This window comes from Thamnophis sirtalis, unplaced genomic scaffold (assembly GCF_051295495.1).
Source record: "Thamnophis sirtalis isolate CommonGarterSnake01/CBP01778 unplaced genomic scaffold, rThaSir2_p1.2 scaffold_4, whole genome shotgun sequence".
Taxonomy (NCBI): Eukaryota; Metazoa; Chordata; class Lepidosauria; order Squamata; family Natricidae; genus Thamnophis; species Thamnophis sirtalis.
In genome coordinates this window covers 10939412-10955516 of record NW_028261384.1, presented here as the reverse complement: position 1 = coordinate 10955516, position 16105 = coordinate 10939412, and the positions used below count along the sequence as shown (strand labels likewise).

The 16105-nt window shown below is 44.2% G+C and overlaps 1 protein-coding gene across 5 annotated transcripts in view; it reads right to left on the bottom strand.

Annotated features, from left to right (window-relative positions):
* Positions 1 to 16105, bottom strand: part of DPP6 (dipeptidyl peptidase like 6) — a 637674-nt gene that overhangs the window by 82124 nt on the left and 539445 nt on the right. For all 5 annotated transcript variants that reach the window (XM_087712475.1, XM_087712477.1, XM_087712474.1 and 2 more), the window contains exon 8: positions 14769 to 14889. In XM_087712475.1, coding sequence (XP_087568601.1) covers positions 14769 to 14889 — 121 coding nt within the window. The remainder of the gene's footprint in view (positions 1 to 14768; positions 14890 to 16105) is intronic.

Genomic DNA, 16105 nt, shown 5'->3' with positions numbered 1-16105 from the left:
CCTCCTTTGTGGCGGCTGCTGAAATACATATTCATTGGGAAGTTTCTAAAAGGCTTCGCGTAGAATAAAAAAATAAAATGGAAGAATTCCCTTTCTCCTCCTCGCTGTCTTCTTTTCTAATGATCTGTTTAAATGGGGAGTGTGCAGTTCCATTTGCACCAGAAGCTAATCTTGGATCCTCTCTAGCAGAAACAGCCATTTTTAATGAAAGCCATCCTATTTGCATTTCACATGCAAATTTTACATTTAAGACGGCTCACAGCTGGAAGCTTTTCATATTAGGGAAACAAAAGGATGTGCCTTAAGGGCCCATCTAGAATCCATCTCAGCCGCCAGATGGAGCTTTCTTTTTAAAAACCGTGGATTAAACAGGACAGAGGATTTTTCGATAGTTTGTTTGCAAGCCACGAACTGCATACAGACATGCTCGGTGTGAGATTTGAACTCTACTTGACAGCAACAAAAGGTCCCCCTTAGGATGCCCTTCTTCAGTCTGATGCCTCCAGATGTTTGGGACCTTTTGTTGCTGTCAAGTAGAGTTCAAATCTCACACTGAGCATGTCTGTATGCAGTTCGTGGCTTGCAAACAAACTATCGAAAAATCCTCTGTCCTGTTTAATCCATGTCCCAACATTCATAGCTAATTATTAGTGATTAATAAAAAATTAACCAAAGTTACTAATTACTATCAAACTTAAAGTATTGACCATAATGTAAATATAATGGTGATATGAACAATTTATATTATTACAATTGTTAGTACAACTGTTAAAACACTATTACAGATGTTAAAACCGATAAGAAGGCGATGTAGAATAGAGACCTACAAAAGCTAAACATGTGTGCCGATACACAAGACTGTAAAACTATTTAATATTGTTATGTTTGCCTTGTTTTTCCTGTATTTGTTCTGTTGTTGTTTTTCCCTGTTTTTAAAGGTATTAGAGATTTCTGTTATTAGGCTGCACGGTAAAAGAACCATCCTTCACATTGTAAGAATTATCCATACCCATCAGAACTTGAAGCACCAAGACTCTCTGTACCCATCAGGGAAGGTATTTACTAACCTTCCCTACTGGTTCGCAAATGTGAGCGCACGCAGATGCACTTAGCCTTCCACGCATGGGCTTTTCACTAAAAAAAGGGTCTAAATGGGATGCCATAGAGCCGTCCACGATTTCTGCTACCGGTTCGGCTAAACCGGTCCAAACTGGTAGAATATACCACCTCTGAAAGTTGTTGAGTGCTGACTACAGAATAGAAATATTCCTAGTCAGAATTTGGTATGATTCACTGTTAACTATTTACCATTTCATAGGAAATCTAACATCACATTAGGAGGAAAACATCAATACACAAAACACTCACACACACAACACACACCAGCTGCAATAATGATAGCAATTACAACATTAACAATACAAGTAATCCTTGATTTATGACTGTAATGGAGCCCGGAATTTCCATCACAAGTCTTGACAATCGTAATTCAAGGCACTTCACAGGCCTCGACTCAATTTAAGAATGCTACCTGGTGCTCCCAGCAGGCACCAGTGCACCCCGTACCGGGGCGTACTGGTCATAACCCACCACTGGATTGCTGCAACTGCCTGTCAAGTAGCTGCAGTCATGTGACCATGGAGATGTATGCAGTTGTCAGAAATCCATAGCTTTTTTTTGGGGGGGGGGATCCATCATAACTTTGAATAGCAATAGCAGTTAGACCTATATATCGCTTCATAGGGCTTTCAGCCCTCTCTAAACAGTTTACAGAGTCAGCATATTGCCTCCAACAATCCAGTCCTCATTTTACCCACCTCGGAAGGATGGAAGGCTGAGTCAACCCTGAGCCGGTGAGATTTGAACAGCCGAACTGCAGAACTGCAGTCAGCTGAAGTAGCCTGCAGTGCTGCATTTAACCACTGCGCCACCTCGGCATTATGAATGATCATAATAATGCAACTGGGCGGTTGCTTCTACTACTTTCACTTGTGTTGGGTTCTAATTGTGGCCACTGTAAGATGATGAGTTGAGTTCTAATCGATGCACATTGACAGACACCTCCCACCCCCCCAGGAAGAAGAATAGGTTTCTCAGATGTCAGATTCAGGTTAATGTCAGAGTTCCAAGTAAGACCCCCAACAAAGAAGACTCCGAGGCTCGAGTTTCCTCAAAGTTCCATTTTATTAGAGATGTCATATGGGCACATCTTGGAAAACCCGAATCTGAAAGTTGGGGGGGGTTAGATCTGGCCCGTGGGGACGCCCTAGAAACAGCAAAGGACTGGCGCACAATGCCTCTGCTAGCCAAAATGGAGCTCGGGAGGGCTGAGGCCATCGCAGCCAAAAATAGAGCTTGGGAGCTCATTTTTGCTGACAGAGCGCTTGGGCCACCATAGGCGCTTCCGGATACAAGTGATGTCGAGCTGGCCACGCCCACACCCGCTCCCTGAGGCCAAACATAACCCTGATTCGGTGCTCAATGAAATCATTTGATACTCCTGCATAAGACCTATCAATTCATCAAAATCAAGGAACAACTTGTTTCACGAAGAAGGAAGTTTTTTTACCTGTTAGAAACTCAGAAGAAGAAATCCAAATTGTTTCATTTTAAAACCTGAACCAGTCCTACTAATTTTAAGTAGCATTTAAATTAGATTTGGGATCTCTTGTCAATTATATAATCTCTGCTTTATTACAGGCATTTGACTGATATTTTGAAGCCTGGCCTTGTGAGGAGGGGTGGGTGGGAGGGTGGAATCCCACCACTAGATGGCGTGTCATGTCCAAAAATATTATCTCAGAAATAATGAGAATTTCAGAACACAGCAGCGCCTGTGAAACCATGGTGATGAGGAGATTAATGCTGTCACACTCAAGAAAGAAGAAAATTCTCTGCCAAAAAAACAACAACAACCCAGGATACAAGAACCAAAGATCGCAGCTGTTTGTCAGAAAGCTTTGGCTCTAATTCTGGGTAAGCCATTTACTTCACAGTAGCTCAATAAAAGTTATTTATTCATGGGAATAAACAACTCCAAGATGCTACATAAGGATGCATGTTCCATGCAAAATCCCAAAATGCAGATTAGTTCCCTCTTAATGTTTTCAGCCTCTCCCCCATCCTCATAGTCAAGACAATGAAAAAAAAGTAGATTTATTTCCACTTTTCATTTATGTTTATAACAGAGTTGGAAGGGGCCTTGTGGGTCATCTAGTCCAACCCACCACCCAAGCAGGAGACCATACACCGTTTCTGACAGATGGCAGTCCAGTCTCTTCTTGAAAGCCTCCACTGATGGAGCACCAACAGCTTATGAAGGCAAGCTTCTGCATTGGTTGATTGTTCTTACTGTCAAGAAAATTTCTCCCTCTATCTAGGTTGAATCTCTCCTTGATCAGTTTCCATCCATTGTTCCTTGTCTGGCCTTTGGGTGCTTTGGAAAATAGCTTGATTCCCTCCTCTCTGTGGCAGCCCCTCAAATATTGGAACACTGCTATCCTGTCTCACCTGGTCCTTCTCTTCACTAGACCAGCCAGTTCCTGCAAGCGTTCATTATAAGTTTTAGCCTCCAGTCCCCTAATCATCTTGGTTGCTCTTCTCTGCACTCTTTCTAGAGTCTCAACATCTTTTTCATAGTGTAGTGACCAAAACTGGATGCAGTATTCCTGGTGTGCCCTTACTAAGTATTTATAGAGTGGTATTATCGGTAGTACCTCACGTGATCTTGATGTTGATGCAATTTAAGATTGTATTGGCTTTTTTTGACTGTATTGCATGCTTCTGGATCATATTTATCTAATTGTCCCAATATCAAATGTCCCTCAGACATTGTGAGCATTGTAAATAGATGCTTGTGGCCAAGTGCCTGAATTTTAATCACATGACTTTGGGGTTGCTGAAACAGTTATTAGAAACTGTTTTCAATCCTGTTGTAATTTTAAACAGTTGCTAAACGAATTATTGTAAATTGAGGATTATCTGTATGCACTTCCCATTGATTGAATTATGAAACATCTTATATTGGTGATTGCAAACACTGACTAAGGAAGTGGAAAATGGGATTGGTTAATGCAGAGCGTAGAACAGATATCATCCATGCAGCATTAGGCTGTGGTTCAGCACATGTTTTCTTTATAGTTGGGGTTCATCATCATTACGTCAAGTTGCTTATGATTAAAAGCAAAAGCAACATTACAAAATGAATTGATCATCATCATTGACCAGCTCCGCAAATAGTTAATAATCTATGGCTTGGGGGAAGATTGCTACTAGAGAAGGCATAAACTTTTCCATGCCTTCATTTTTAATTGGGAATAGCAATAGCAATAGCAATAGCAGTTAGACTTATATACTGCTTCATAGGGCTTTCAGCCCTCTCTAAGCGGTTTACAGAGTCAGCATATCGCCCCCAACAACAATCCGGGTCCTCATTTTACCCACCTCGGAAGGATGGAAGGCTGAGTTAACCTTGAGCCGGTGAGATTAGAACTGCTGAACTGCAGATAACAGTCAGCTGTAGTGGCCTTCAATACTGCACCCTAACCAATGCGCCACTTCGGCTCAATTCACAACCTATTCAGTCTGGATGAACTTTGTGACTGCCTTTATTGATACACATTGATAACCATCATAGATGAAGTTTAGGAGCTTTTGAAACAAATGAAAATTGCAATAATATCACCTAAAAGCAAAGATGGACCATTGAGCATTAAGTCAGATTGTGCTGGCTTTCACCGCTATGAGCTTTAAAACTGCCATAAACCTAACGAGAAGCATACATTCAGAGATGATTTCACTTCTTATGGCCTGTAGGGTATTTAAATGTCCAGCAAGATTGCAACTGGAATATTACTTAAAATTATCTGAGCAAATGCTGCATGAACTACAGGGGACGATAGATAAGAATTTATTCCTCCTAACTTGATGTTTCAACCCATGCGAAGAACCAACAGTCTTGACCTATTTACGCAATCTATTTAGAACAGTGATGGCTAACCTTTTTGCCATCACATGCCAAAAGCGGGGGGAGCACTGGGGGAGCGTGCACATGCGTGCCCTCCCCCGTGCATAGGCACAACCCCCCCACCCTCCCCCCACTATTGGCGCGCGATGGCATGGTGGACCCATTTTTCTCCCTCCCCAGGCTCCAGAGGCTTTCTAGGAGCCTGGGGAGGGCGAAAATGGCCACCCCTGGCCTGCCACAAGCCCTCCGGAGGCCGGAAATGGCTCGTTTCCCAACTTCCGGGTTGCCCTTACAGCTGTTTTTCACCCTCTGGAGGTTTCAGGAGGCTTCTCTGAAGCCTCTGGAGGGAGAAAAGCGACCCAATGCACAAACTGGAGGTCCGTTCCCGAACTTTCGGTTTGTGCCTTGGGTTGTTTTTTTGCTCGAAGCCTCAGGAATGTGAAAAACGTCCAACAATGAAGGCCCAAATCAGCTGGAGCACACCTTGTGTGCCCTAAGAAATGGCTCCGCGTGCCACCTGTGGCACGCATGCCATAGGTTCACCATCACAGATTTAGAACAAAGAACACAGAATAAGAGTATTAGAAGAGATCTTGGAGACTATCAACCCGCTGCTTGAGCAAAAGACCCTATAGCAGTAATGGCGAACCTTTTCGGCACCAAGTGTCCAAACCGGAATGCAGGTGCATGTGCGCGCTGGAGCATTGGAAGCATGAAGACCAGCCTGCTGGCATGCGCATGCCTGTTTTTTGGTTGTTTTGGCCATTTTTGAGCTGTTTTCAGGCCGTTTTTAGGCCATTTTCCAGGCCATTTCCCGGGTAATTTTTGGCCTGAAAAATGGGCTGTTTTTTGGCCGTTTTTGGCCGTTTTCTGGCCATTTTTCAGGCCATTTTCAGGTGCTTTGGAGAACAGGTTGACTCCCTTCTTCTTTGTGACAGCCCCCCCCCCCAAAGTACCTATTGATACATGATATCAAATATCATAGTTGATATTGATAAATATCAAATATTTATGCTATAAATAAGCATAAGTATATCAGGGTTCTAGGCATCTATGTACTAATTTACTAATAATAACAGCCTCAGGGCAAGCAAAAGATTTGTCTTGCTAGAGGAAAGAACACCTCAAGGCTATCGTTCTCTTTTGCCTTTAAATAATCCCATCTACGTATCCCCACGGAGCTCTGTAGATAAAAGCAGGAATCTAAAACCCAACTATGAAGTGTTAACATAGCTGAGAGATTATGAGTTCCCCAGGGTTATGGGAGAATCTTTCCTTGCTGTTGGTGGTGGCTGGGGTGGATTGAGATAGTAGTGTGAAGAAGATCCAGAAGGAATAAAGCATCAAATCAAGGATAATCTAGTGCCGTGATGATGAACCTATGGCACAGGTGCCAGATGTGACATGCAGACCCCTCTCTGTGGGCACGCGTGGCATCGCCAGCTGCTCTTCCAGATTCCGGCATGTGCATATGTCGGCCAGCTGGTTCCGGCATGCTTGTGACGGACCTCGGAAGAGCAGCTGCATGCCACATGTATGGGCACCAGCCGGGTTTTCTCTTCCACGTTCTGGGGCTCCAGTGTGCTTCAGTTTCGGGGCTCAGTGCCGAAAAGGTTAGCCATCACTGATTTAGTGGCACCAGGTCATAAAACAAAGATGGCATGGGATGCTAGAAGTAATCCAGTAGGTGTGACTTTAGAAGAAATCTTGTATGGCTCTATTGGGATGGAGGGTGAGACTATCCCCCACAAAACCCACAGCAGGCTGTATACATGGGGGAGACCGTTTGAAGGTACCATAGCTGTAAATAATGCATTAAAAACCCTCAAGAAATGGAGATGCTATATTTCAGCAAGCTACTGGTCAAAACTGTGATCTTCTCTGAGATATTGCAAAACAGTAAGTAAAGAAAATATGAGGCATCAACATAGTAAGTATTATAAAAACCACAGAAAAGTAATGGTTGGCTGATCCTTCTGGGTTATATTTATTAGGTTGCTTATCACCTCAGGAGCAAAAGGAACTCAGCAACGGTGCTTGAGGCACTAAGATTTGCCCGGTAACTCTCTTGCTACAAGCCCTGCTTTTTCCATAAGATATTTATACGATGGATAAATGTTCAGGTGACCTGAAGCAGCAGGAAATGCTCAGCAATGTCTCTATGCACAAATACAATAGCTCAAAGAGTCAGCTCAGCAAACTTTAAGGCCTATTTTTTCAAACAATCCAATGGCAGTTTGGCCGGTTGTTTTTATTATAATTATTTATATCCCAATTTTTCAAGTTAACAGATCTTCGTGCCTTACAGGCAACATAAACCACAGGATACTGTTTTATTCATATTTTTTGGTACTATTCATATTATTTGAAGAGAAGGGGAAAAGGAAGGAAGATTGATTCCTGGGATCCTCTCATGAGGTATTTAACAGTCATGGTCCTGCCTGAGGGAGAAGAGAAGGTGGACTAAGCAGAAAAGGCTTCAAAGATTGTTGTCACCATTTCCCTTCCTTTCCATCCGGCAAAAAACAAGATGGCGGTGCCTATGGTGATAGGGGGCTTGTCTGGCTGAGTTACTACCTACTTGGCCGAACTGGTCCGAACCGGTAGGCAGGGCCGGATTTAGATGAAAAGAGGCCTTAAGCTATTCCACTTATGAGGCCCTTTCACCTCCCATTTTTAAGTTTGTAAATTGCATGAGAGACAATAAAATACATCATTACTGTGATATATCAATATATATTAATATATATAGCTGGCCTCCCGACGGAGGGCGGCTCTGCTCTGCGGTAAAGGCAGCGAGGCCAGCCGCCTCCCCTGCTGCGCTCAGCTGCCTGGCTCGGCCCCCTCGCCCTCACCTGCCTGACCGCTGGTGGGCTCCGCGTCGACGGGGCGGCTACTGGGAGCGGCCGCGCCTCTCGCCCGACCGCCGGTGCCGGGAACGTGGGCGGGCTCCCCAACTGCCGCGGCGCTGGAACGATCTTAACCAATACATTTTTATGTTTGTTTATTAGTCATATGCGTAGAATTTCTCCTTATTTTCGGTTCAGTGTTTTAGTGTTCACTGTTTTTAGAATAGTGTAATTTTAATTTTGCTAACAATTTGAATGTAGGCCCCTCTTGATCTTGAGGCCCTAGGCTGAAGCCTAGTTAGCCTATAGGAAAATCTGGCCCTGCCGGTAGGAACCCACTTGTGACCCCAATATCCCTTGATCTTTTTTCTGGTGGGAGAGGGGGAAATCCCTCTTCCCCTCCCCGCTTTGTCCTCCCAAAATCCCCCCACTCTACCGAGCTATAGAGGAGGAGGAGGACAATGTTCTCTTCACCTCTGGCATTCTCCTGCTGTGAGTTGGTCTGTAGTGAGTCAGCCGGGTGAGGTGATGGGGGCGGCATCAAAATTGTCAAGTTGTCCTAGACCAGTGATGGCGAACTTTTTAGACACCAAGTGCCCAAACAGTGCATGCCATATGCCCAACCTGAAAGGTGCGTGCATGACAACATGCACATGCATGGACATGTGCAAATGTCCGCATGCACGCATGCGCAGCAGAGACCCGAAGACCAGCTGGCTGGCTGGAGGCGGGGCATCCCAACATCGGCAAGAGGTAAGCTCTTTTTCTTTCGTGAGCTTCTGTTTTGTTGTTGGGCAGGGCAACAGAAGCTCATGAAAGAAATGCCACGGAGATCTGACCTGGGGCGATGGCGCGCGAACCAGCCGAGAGGGCTGGGTGTGCCGCCTCTGGCGTGTGTGGCATAGGTTCGCCATCACGGTCTTACACCCGCCAATGATGCAAGCTGTTCTGCCCCAGCCTTCATAAGCAATGAGAAACCCTTATCCACGAGTAACACAACCCTCTCCCCTTTTCAAAAGTCAGGGCAGGAAGAGTCTTTGTTCATGTTGGATAAACAAAACCAAAAGTAATGAGGCACAAGTGAAAGTCTTTTCTCCTTCTAAAAACAGCGCAAGAAGACTCTCTCTACACATCGGCTGAAGCAAATTCACTCCCTATTATTTCCCAGCGGGGAGATTCCGTTGGCGCCTCAAATACAGAGCAATTAGTTCCCGTGGCACGACAAAACCGCACTCGACTAAAGCGCGCCCGATTAAACTGCGTCGCTGACGTCATCAACAGGGCAACAACAGCCAGCGCAGAGAAAGAAGGGCGCTTTAAATAGCACTTTGAAAGCAAGCCGATTCAACTTAAGGTAAGGGTTAGGGTTAGGATTAGGGTTAGGTTAAGGGTTAGGTTTAGGTTTAGGGTTAGGTTAAGGGTTAGGTTTAGGGTTAGGGTTAGGTTTAGGTTTAGGTTAAGGGTTAGGTTTAGGGTTAGGTTTAGGATTAGGTTTAGGGGGGTTAGGTTTAGGTGTTAATTTTAGGTTTAGCATTTACAGCGTGCTTCTGTCTCCGCGCTGTTGTCGCGCTGTGATGACGTCAGCTACACGGTTTCGTCGAGCGCCCTTTAGTCGAACACGGTTTTGTGGTGGAACCATTAGTTCCGACAAGCCTGGTTCTGGCTAAGGAATCCAATGTGATTGATGTACACTGGGAAATGAATGGTTGTCTGTGACAACTGGCCACTCCCAAACCCCTACTATTTATTTCCCAGCCAGCTAGCGTCTATGTCTTATTCTCCCTGAGAGCCGGCTTATTGCTTTCTGTTGCTCTCCTCTCCTCTCCTCCCTATGCATATGTGCCTCTGGGACGGACCCCATCTGTTCCTTCCTCCTCACTCAGCTCAGGTCCCGAAGACAGCTGCCTCTCCATCTGGGGTAGGATGGAAGGCCCTGGCTCTGCATATGCCTCTGATCGTGCTTCCTCAGCAAAGCCTTCTAAAACCTCCATAGCCGGCCCAGGTTCCCCCTCCTCCTTGTCTGAGTCTGCTGCTAGCTCTGCTGGCAGTCGACAGGAGACAACAGAAGCATTTATATTCATAGGTAAACCGTCTGAAGTCAGTATACTGAAGGTAACGGCGCACTGGTTATTCCTGTGCCTGTTTTTGTTCAGAAACCAAAAGGGATGAATAAAACAACAGAATAATAAAACAGGAAGGAAAATATATCCCATAACTCAAGAGGCAAGGCAGTTAAGGGAATGCCAGGAGCAAGAAGAAAACAGATCTCGTTGCAAATCTATGGGGTTGTTCTAATAAGATAACAAATTTTGGTTTTATATATCTAGACATCAACTTGATGTAATCAATATTACTCATCTAAGAGATAATTTCCTCCAAACTATCTATGATACTAGGAGTTGATCCTCGCATGGCACATCACCAGCAGTAATGGTTTCCTCTTATCTTTGCTACCAGTTCGGAACTGGGAGTGCTCATACAGTGGTTCTGTGCATGTGCAGGAACTTCTGCGCATGCACAGAGAATCCGCGATGACGGCCACCACCGCTACCAGTCCACCCAAACTGGGACGAACCAGCAGAATATCACCTCTGATCACCAGCCAATCATACTTTACTCCAAACATGAGGAAGGGATTTTTTAAAGAAACAAACATGTAGAAGAGAAATATATATATTTTTTCTGACTCCTGAAGTTAATTTCAAGAAAAGAAAATATCCAAAAGGTGTTCCTGTCATAGCAAACAATGGATTCTACAAATGGATTGCTAATGCCAATTTTAGCTCCCAAAAATCATTATAATCTAGCCTTTCATGTTACAATTAATCTGATTCTCAGCCTGTAAACCTCCTGGCTAAATCCACTTAAGTAGATTATTCCATTACATCAGCGCTGATTGATTTGACTGTATATCTGGTTTTTCATATCATCAGGAGACAACTTAAGTGTGATGTTTTGAAGAGAAGTTTTAGCCGATGGCAGATTTATGAAGGGTGCAAGGAAACGCATCTTGAATGCCAATGAACATTCACACATTAAAGAGAAAATTCTGGGTTTATAAAATAAATGGCATATGTTTGTGTATCTCTCTCAAGGTTTACAGGTAGCCTTTGAGATACAACTAATCCCTTAACAGCTGTTCAAAGTTACGACTGACCCCTCCTCACCCAAAGCTACTTACGACCCATTTCAAGTTACAGCCACTGCAGTGTCTTGCGTTTAGGATCAGTCATAGGGCCTTCCTCATCCTGAAGGCATCCCTTACTCTACTTAAGGACTCATGTTCTTGTTTAACAGCTGCATTATGGAGAACACGAATCACATGATCATTAAGAAGTTGGATGGGAAGGTCACAAATGGTTAACAGATTAACAGAGTTAGAAGGGACCTTGTATGTCTTCTAGGCCAACCCCCCACTCAAACAGGAGACCCTACACCATTTCTGACAGATAGCAGTCCAGTCTTTTCTTGAAAGCTTCCAATGATGAAGCTCTCACCACTTCTGAAGGCAACTTCTGTTCCCTGGGTTGATTGTTCTCCCTGTCAGAAAATTTCTCCTTATTTCTAAGTTGAATCTCTCCTTGATCAGTTTCCATCCATTGTTGCTTGTCTGTCCTTCAGAAAATAACTTGAGCCCCTGCTCTCTGTGGCAGCCCCTCAAATATTGGAACACTGCTATCATGTCTCCCCTGGTCCTTCACTAGACTAGACATACCCAATTTCAGCAACCATTCTTCATATGTTTTGATCTCCAGCCCCCTAATCATCTTTATTGCTCTTCTCTGCACTCTTTCTAAAGTCCCAACATCTTTTTATAGTGTGGTGACCAAAGCTGATAACTGACACTGCCTGGGTATTTATTTATCCAAACCCTCCTTCCATTAATGTTGCCGCAATTTCTAATGTTGGATTTTCCCCCTTACCAGAGGGAGCCCCCTTGTGGAGTACTGTGAAGCTGTTACCATGGCAACTCCACAGCGCTGTACAGTAGAAGCTATTTTAAGACAGTACGGTAGAAGCCATTTTAAGGTACAAAAGGCTGTATCTTTACAGAACACACACCCTGAGGGGTGTTAGGGGTGTCTTCCCCCACAGTATTTGTTTCCAGAGAGTAAGTCATTTATGTACCAAGTTTGGTTGAAATTGTTATGCTGGAACACACACACACACACACACACACACACACATTTTTTATATATAGAAAAAGTAAGGATAGGCAGGTATATGTCTCTGCATTTCTAAAACAGGTATATCTTATTTTGAGGCTTTCCAACCTCAATGGCTTGTGAGTCGAGACAAAGAAGGCTATTTATCCGTCTCAGCATGGAACTGCCTATTCACTCCCTTATTACACTGCTTTATGGGGACAATTAGCTTGCCCCTCACCATGCAAGGAGAGCATCTTCAAGTTCTAAACCAACCAGCTGATACTGTCTCTCCTCTCGAGCGGGGAAGACATTCACTCCAGCAGGAAAGGAGGGAGCTGAGAGCATGGCCTGGGTATTTTGAAAAACATGACAATCTTGACACGTTATTCCATTTATTCATATTGCCCCTTCACCTCATCTTCCAAGAAATGCCGAAAGAAGCTTCGTGATCTGGCTATGCAAAGCAGCGTTTGATTGATGGGCGAAAGGAGAGGCCATGTAGCTGGAAACATAACTTGGCATTGCATTATAACTCTATAAGCAGATACGAAAGGGCCATCTGCCATATTTGATCCAGAATGGCCTTTCTGCAAGCACAACGGCTTCTCTGCTGACAGCACAATCATCGCTTAACAACTGCGTGCAAATCCATCCTGGCACTCCAAAAAGAAGAAAGCAACAGCCACCCTAAAGTTGCGAGTGAGGGCATGTCTTAATTAAAACCGATCGCAAGTGAAATGGAAACGGACACATTATCTAACTTTCAATAGCGCCGTCTTCAGATTGGGGCACCAACCTTTTCCAAGGTATTTAGATATTTTGATGTGGAAGCCTGAAGCCCGGTTAAAACTAACCATAATAGACTGTAAAGTATCAGCCCACCTGGATAAACCAAACAGAAAACAGTAGATGGGCTATAACTACTTTATTGAAAGTTTACATTAACAGATTCTTCCAAGATGCCACTTTTAACTACTTAATCCACTAGGGTGGGTGGGCCCTTCTTAATTTTATTTCTTTGACTATTAAGCCCCTGACGCCTTCTCCTTCTCTTGTCTGATCATTACCCTAGGCCTGTGATGGTGAACCGATGGCACGCATAGCCCTCTCTGTGGGCACGCAAGCTGTTGCCCCAGCTCAGCTCCAATGCATAAGTGTGTACTTCCCGCCAGCCAGCTGATTTTGGGGTTCTGTCATGCATGCATGGGGGCGGGGCATGTGCAAGAGATGCACACACTTAGGGTGGGCATTGTGCATGCGCGGGGGGGCGTGGAGGTGCTGCATGGACCCCTCATGGTTCATTTTTGCTCCCAGGAGGCTGCAGGGAGGCCGACTAGGCCCGAAATGTAGTGTGGGGAGAGGGGAACGCATGCATGTGGCGGGAACGCGAGGGGGTCGTGCATGCATGTGCAGGGGGTGGGGTCATGTGCACATTGCATTATGGGTGCGGGTGCGCATACATGCTGTTGCACATACGCGTGCTTTTGGCACGCAATGACAAAAAGGTTAGCCATCACGGCCCTAGGCAGCATCTCTTTTCCTTGTCCTCCGAAATCACCCACACATTCTATTACAGGAGTGTCAAACTCAAGGCCCAGAGGCCGGATCCGGCCTGCGGGGTGCTTAGATCTGGCCCATGGGGCTGCCCTTGAAACAGCGAAGGACCGGCCCACGGCCCTCCTGAGCTCCAGGAACTCTGCCATTTTTACTGGCAGAGGGTTGCAGGAAGCTGTCACAGCTGAAAATGGAGCTCGGGAGCCCATTTTCGCTGGCAAAGTGCTCAGGACATCTGACAACCCCCCCCCCCACTCTTTCAGTTGCAGATTCCATCAACTCTGGATCTTTTTCCTACTCAATCTTGGGTAACACTGGTTGACTTTGGATCAGTCACAGTCCCTCACCCCTTGTTGAGAAGCACCCAGGGAGTGAAGCAGAGTTAGTCCGGAGTCACTGCGCGCTGCAAAAGGGCTAGTATTATCCTCCCCACCCAAGTTCCTTAGAGTCATATCTAATTGTTCCCAAGAGTAGGCTACCAAACTGGGAAGTTTCCCCTATAATAGGCAGAATGTAATAAAGTAGTTTTAACAAAGCAGATTGTGGCACAAATCGGCTGGGTTACTCCTCCGAAGAAACCCGGAAATGAAGATTTCTTCAAACTGCCCACATGCCCGAAGCTTGAAGATCACCGAACCGGTTGTTAAACCGGGAGGATCCCACCACTGATCATAACTTCTAATAGCTGATGAACACGTACTTGGTAAGGAAGGACTATCTGTACAATGTTTGCTCTTGAGTGTGTGCTTTTAGGGAGAGAAGGAAAGAAAGGAAGGAAAAAGATAGAAAGAAGAAAGGAAAGAAAGGAAAGAAGGAAGGAAGAAATGAAGGAAGGGAAGCAAGCAAGCAAGCAAGAAAAAGTATGGGGAGAAAACTATGAGAAAAAAAATTGAAGAATTGAATGTATCTCATACATACAACATGATTGAGAGGTGTTATGAATAGCTGTCATACTGAAGATGGAACAAAGTTGTTTTCTGTCATTCTGTTTCAAAATAAAAAAAAATGATTTTGACTAAGAGTTAGCCCTAATGGTAAAAATTGCAAGGCAATGAAAGAGAGGGATTTAGAAGGGTGTAGACTTTATCCCATTAAAAGTTTTTACATAATTTGAATCAGAGCTGTCGTCATATGAAATTGGACCAGAATCCCTTCCTATCGTGTAACTATTTCATGTAATTTCTAGTAACGTGAAAGAGTCACCTTAGAAATACATTAAGCATTTAGCCAACTTTTCAATTCTCATCTTACCTTCATACAGCCAATCGCTGAGTCCGTTAAAAATCACTTTGTCCTTTCCAGTGGAGACGACACGGATTGCTTGTTTCCCGATATGGGCACAATAGTAGATGTTGTTTTCAAATATAAATATCTAGGCAAAAATTCAACAATAAATCATGATTAACACAGAAAACTCAACAGCAAGCTATGCTATAGTCATTGGCACTCTCATAGGTACATGGCAGTGGAAATTTATTTATTTTTTACTACCAGTTATGTGGGCGTGGCTTGGTGGGCGTGGCAGTGGAAGGATACTGCAAAATCTCCATTCCCTCCTCACTCTGTGGCCAGTCAGAGGTGGTATTTGCCAGTTCTCCGAACTGCTCAAAATTCCCGCTACTGGTTCTCCAGAACCTGTCACAACCCCTGGTACATGGCCTTTGATATCCCCATTGTAAACCAAACATCAACATCCACTTGTATAATTGAAGTCATTTTTCTATATGATGGTTAACTGTGATGGAGAAAATTCCTTGGTTAATTCTCCTTGAACATAACTCTTTAGTGCACAATAATTCATACATTTCATGGAGGAAAATTTATGTGTGTGTGGAGTTTTAAAATTAAAACTCTACTTTAGGGGAGAACAGTGTTGCAATTAGGAAATAAATGTTACATGTGAACAAGGCTATTCCTGCTTCAAACTTTAGAGCCTTCAATTTAACAACAACAACAACAACAACAACAATGTAGGTAGCAATTCGTAGGATGCGGTGGCTCAGTGGCTAAGGCACTGAGCTTGTCAATCAGAAAGGTCGGCAGTTCAGCGGTTCGAATCTTTAGTGCCACATAATGGAGTGAGCTCCCATCACTTGTCCCAGCTTCTGCCAACCTAGCAGTTCGAAAGCACGTAAAAAATGCAAATAGAAAAATAAGGACCACCTTTGGTGGGAAGGTAACAGCATCCATGCGCGTTCGGCATCTAGCCATGCCAGCCACATAACCACGGAGACATCTTCGGACAATGCTGGCTCTTTGGTTTTGAAACGGAAACAACTTGAACATATGTGTGAGGGGAACTTTTACCTTTGGTGGTAATTAATAGGGAAATTGCTGGAGAATCAGAATTTGCATGTATACATTTATACTGCCTTTTCATAAATTCCTAAGTTTGGGGACCAGCATTTCTAGTGCTTATTATTGATTAAAATTAATTGTTAATTGATACTCGTTGTTTCCAACTCCTATTGACTAAAAACATAAAAAGAATAATATGCTATTCTTCTGCTTAGAGCAGTGGTGTCAAACTCAAAGCCTGGGGCCTGGATCCGGCCCGCGAGGTGCTTAGATCTGGCCCATGGGGCCAC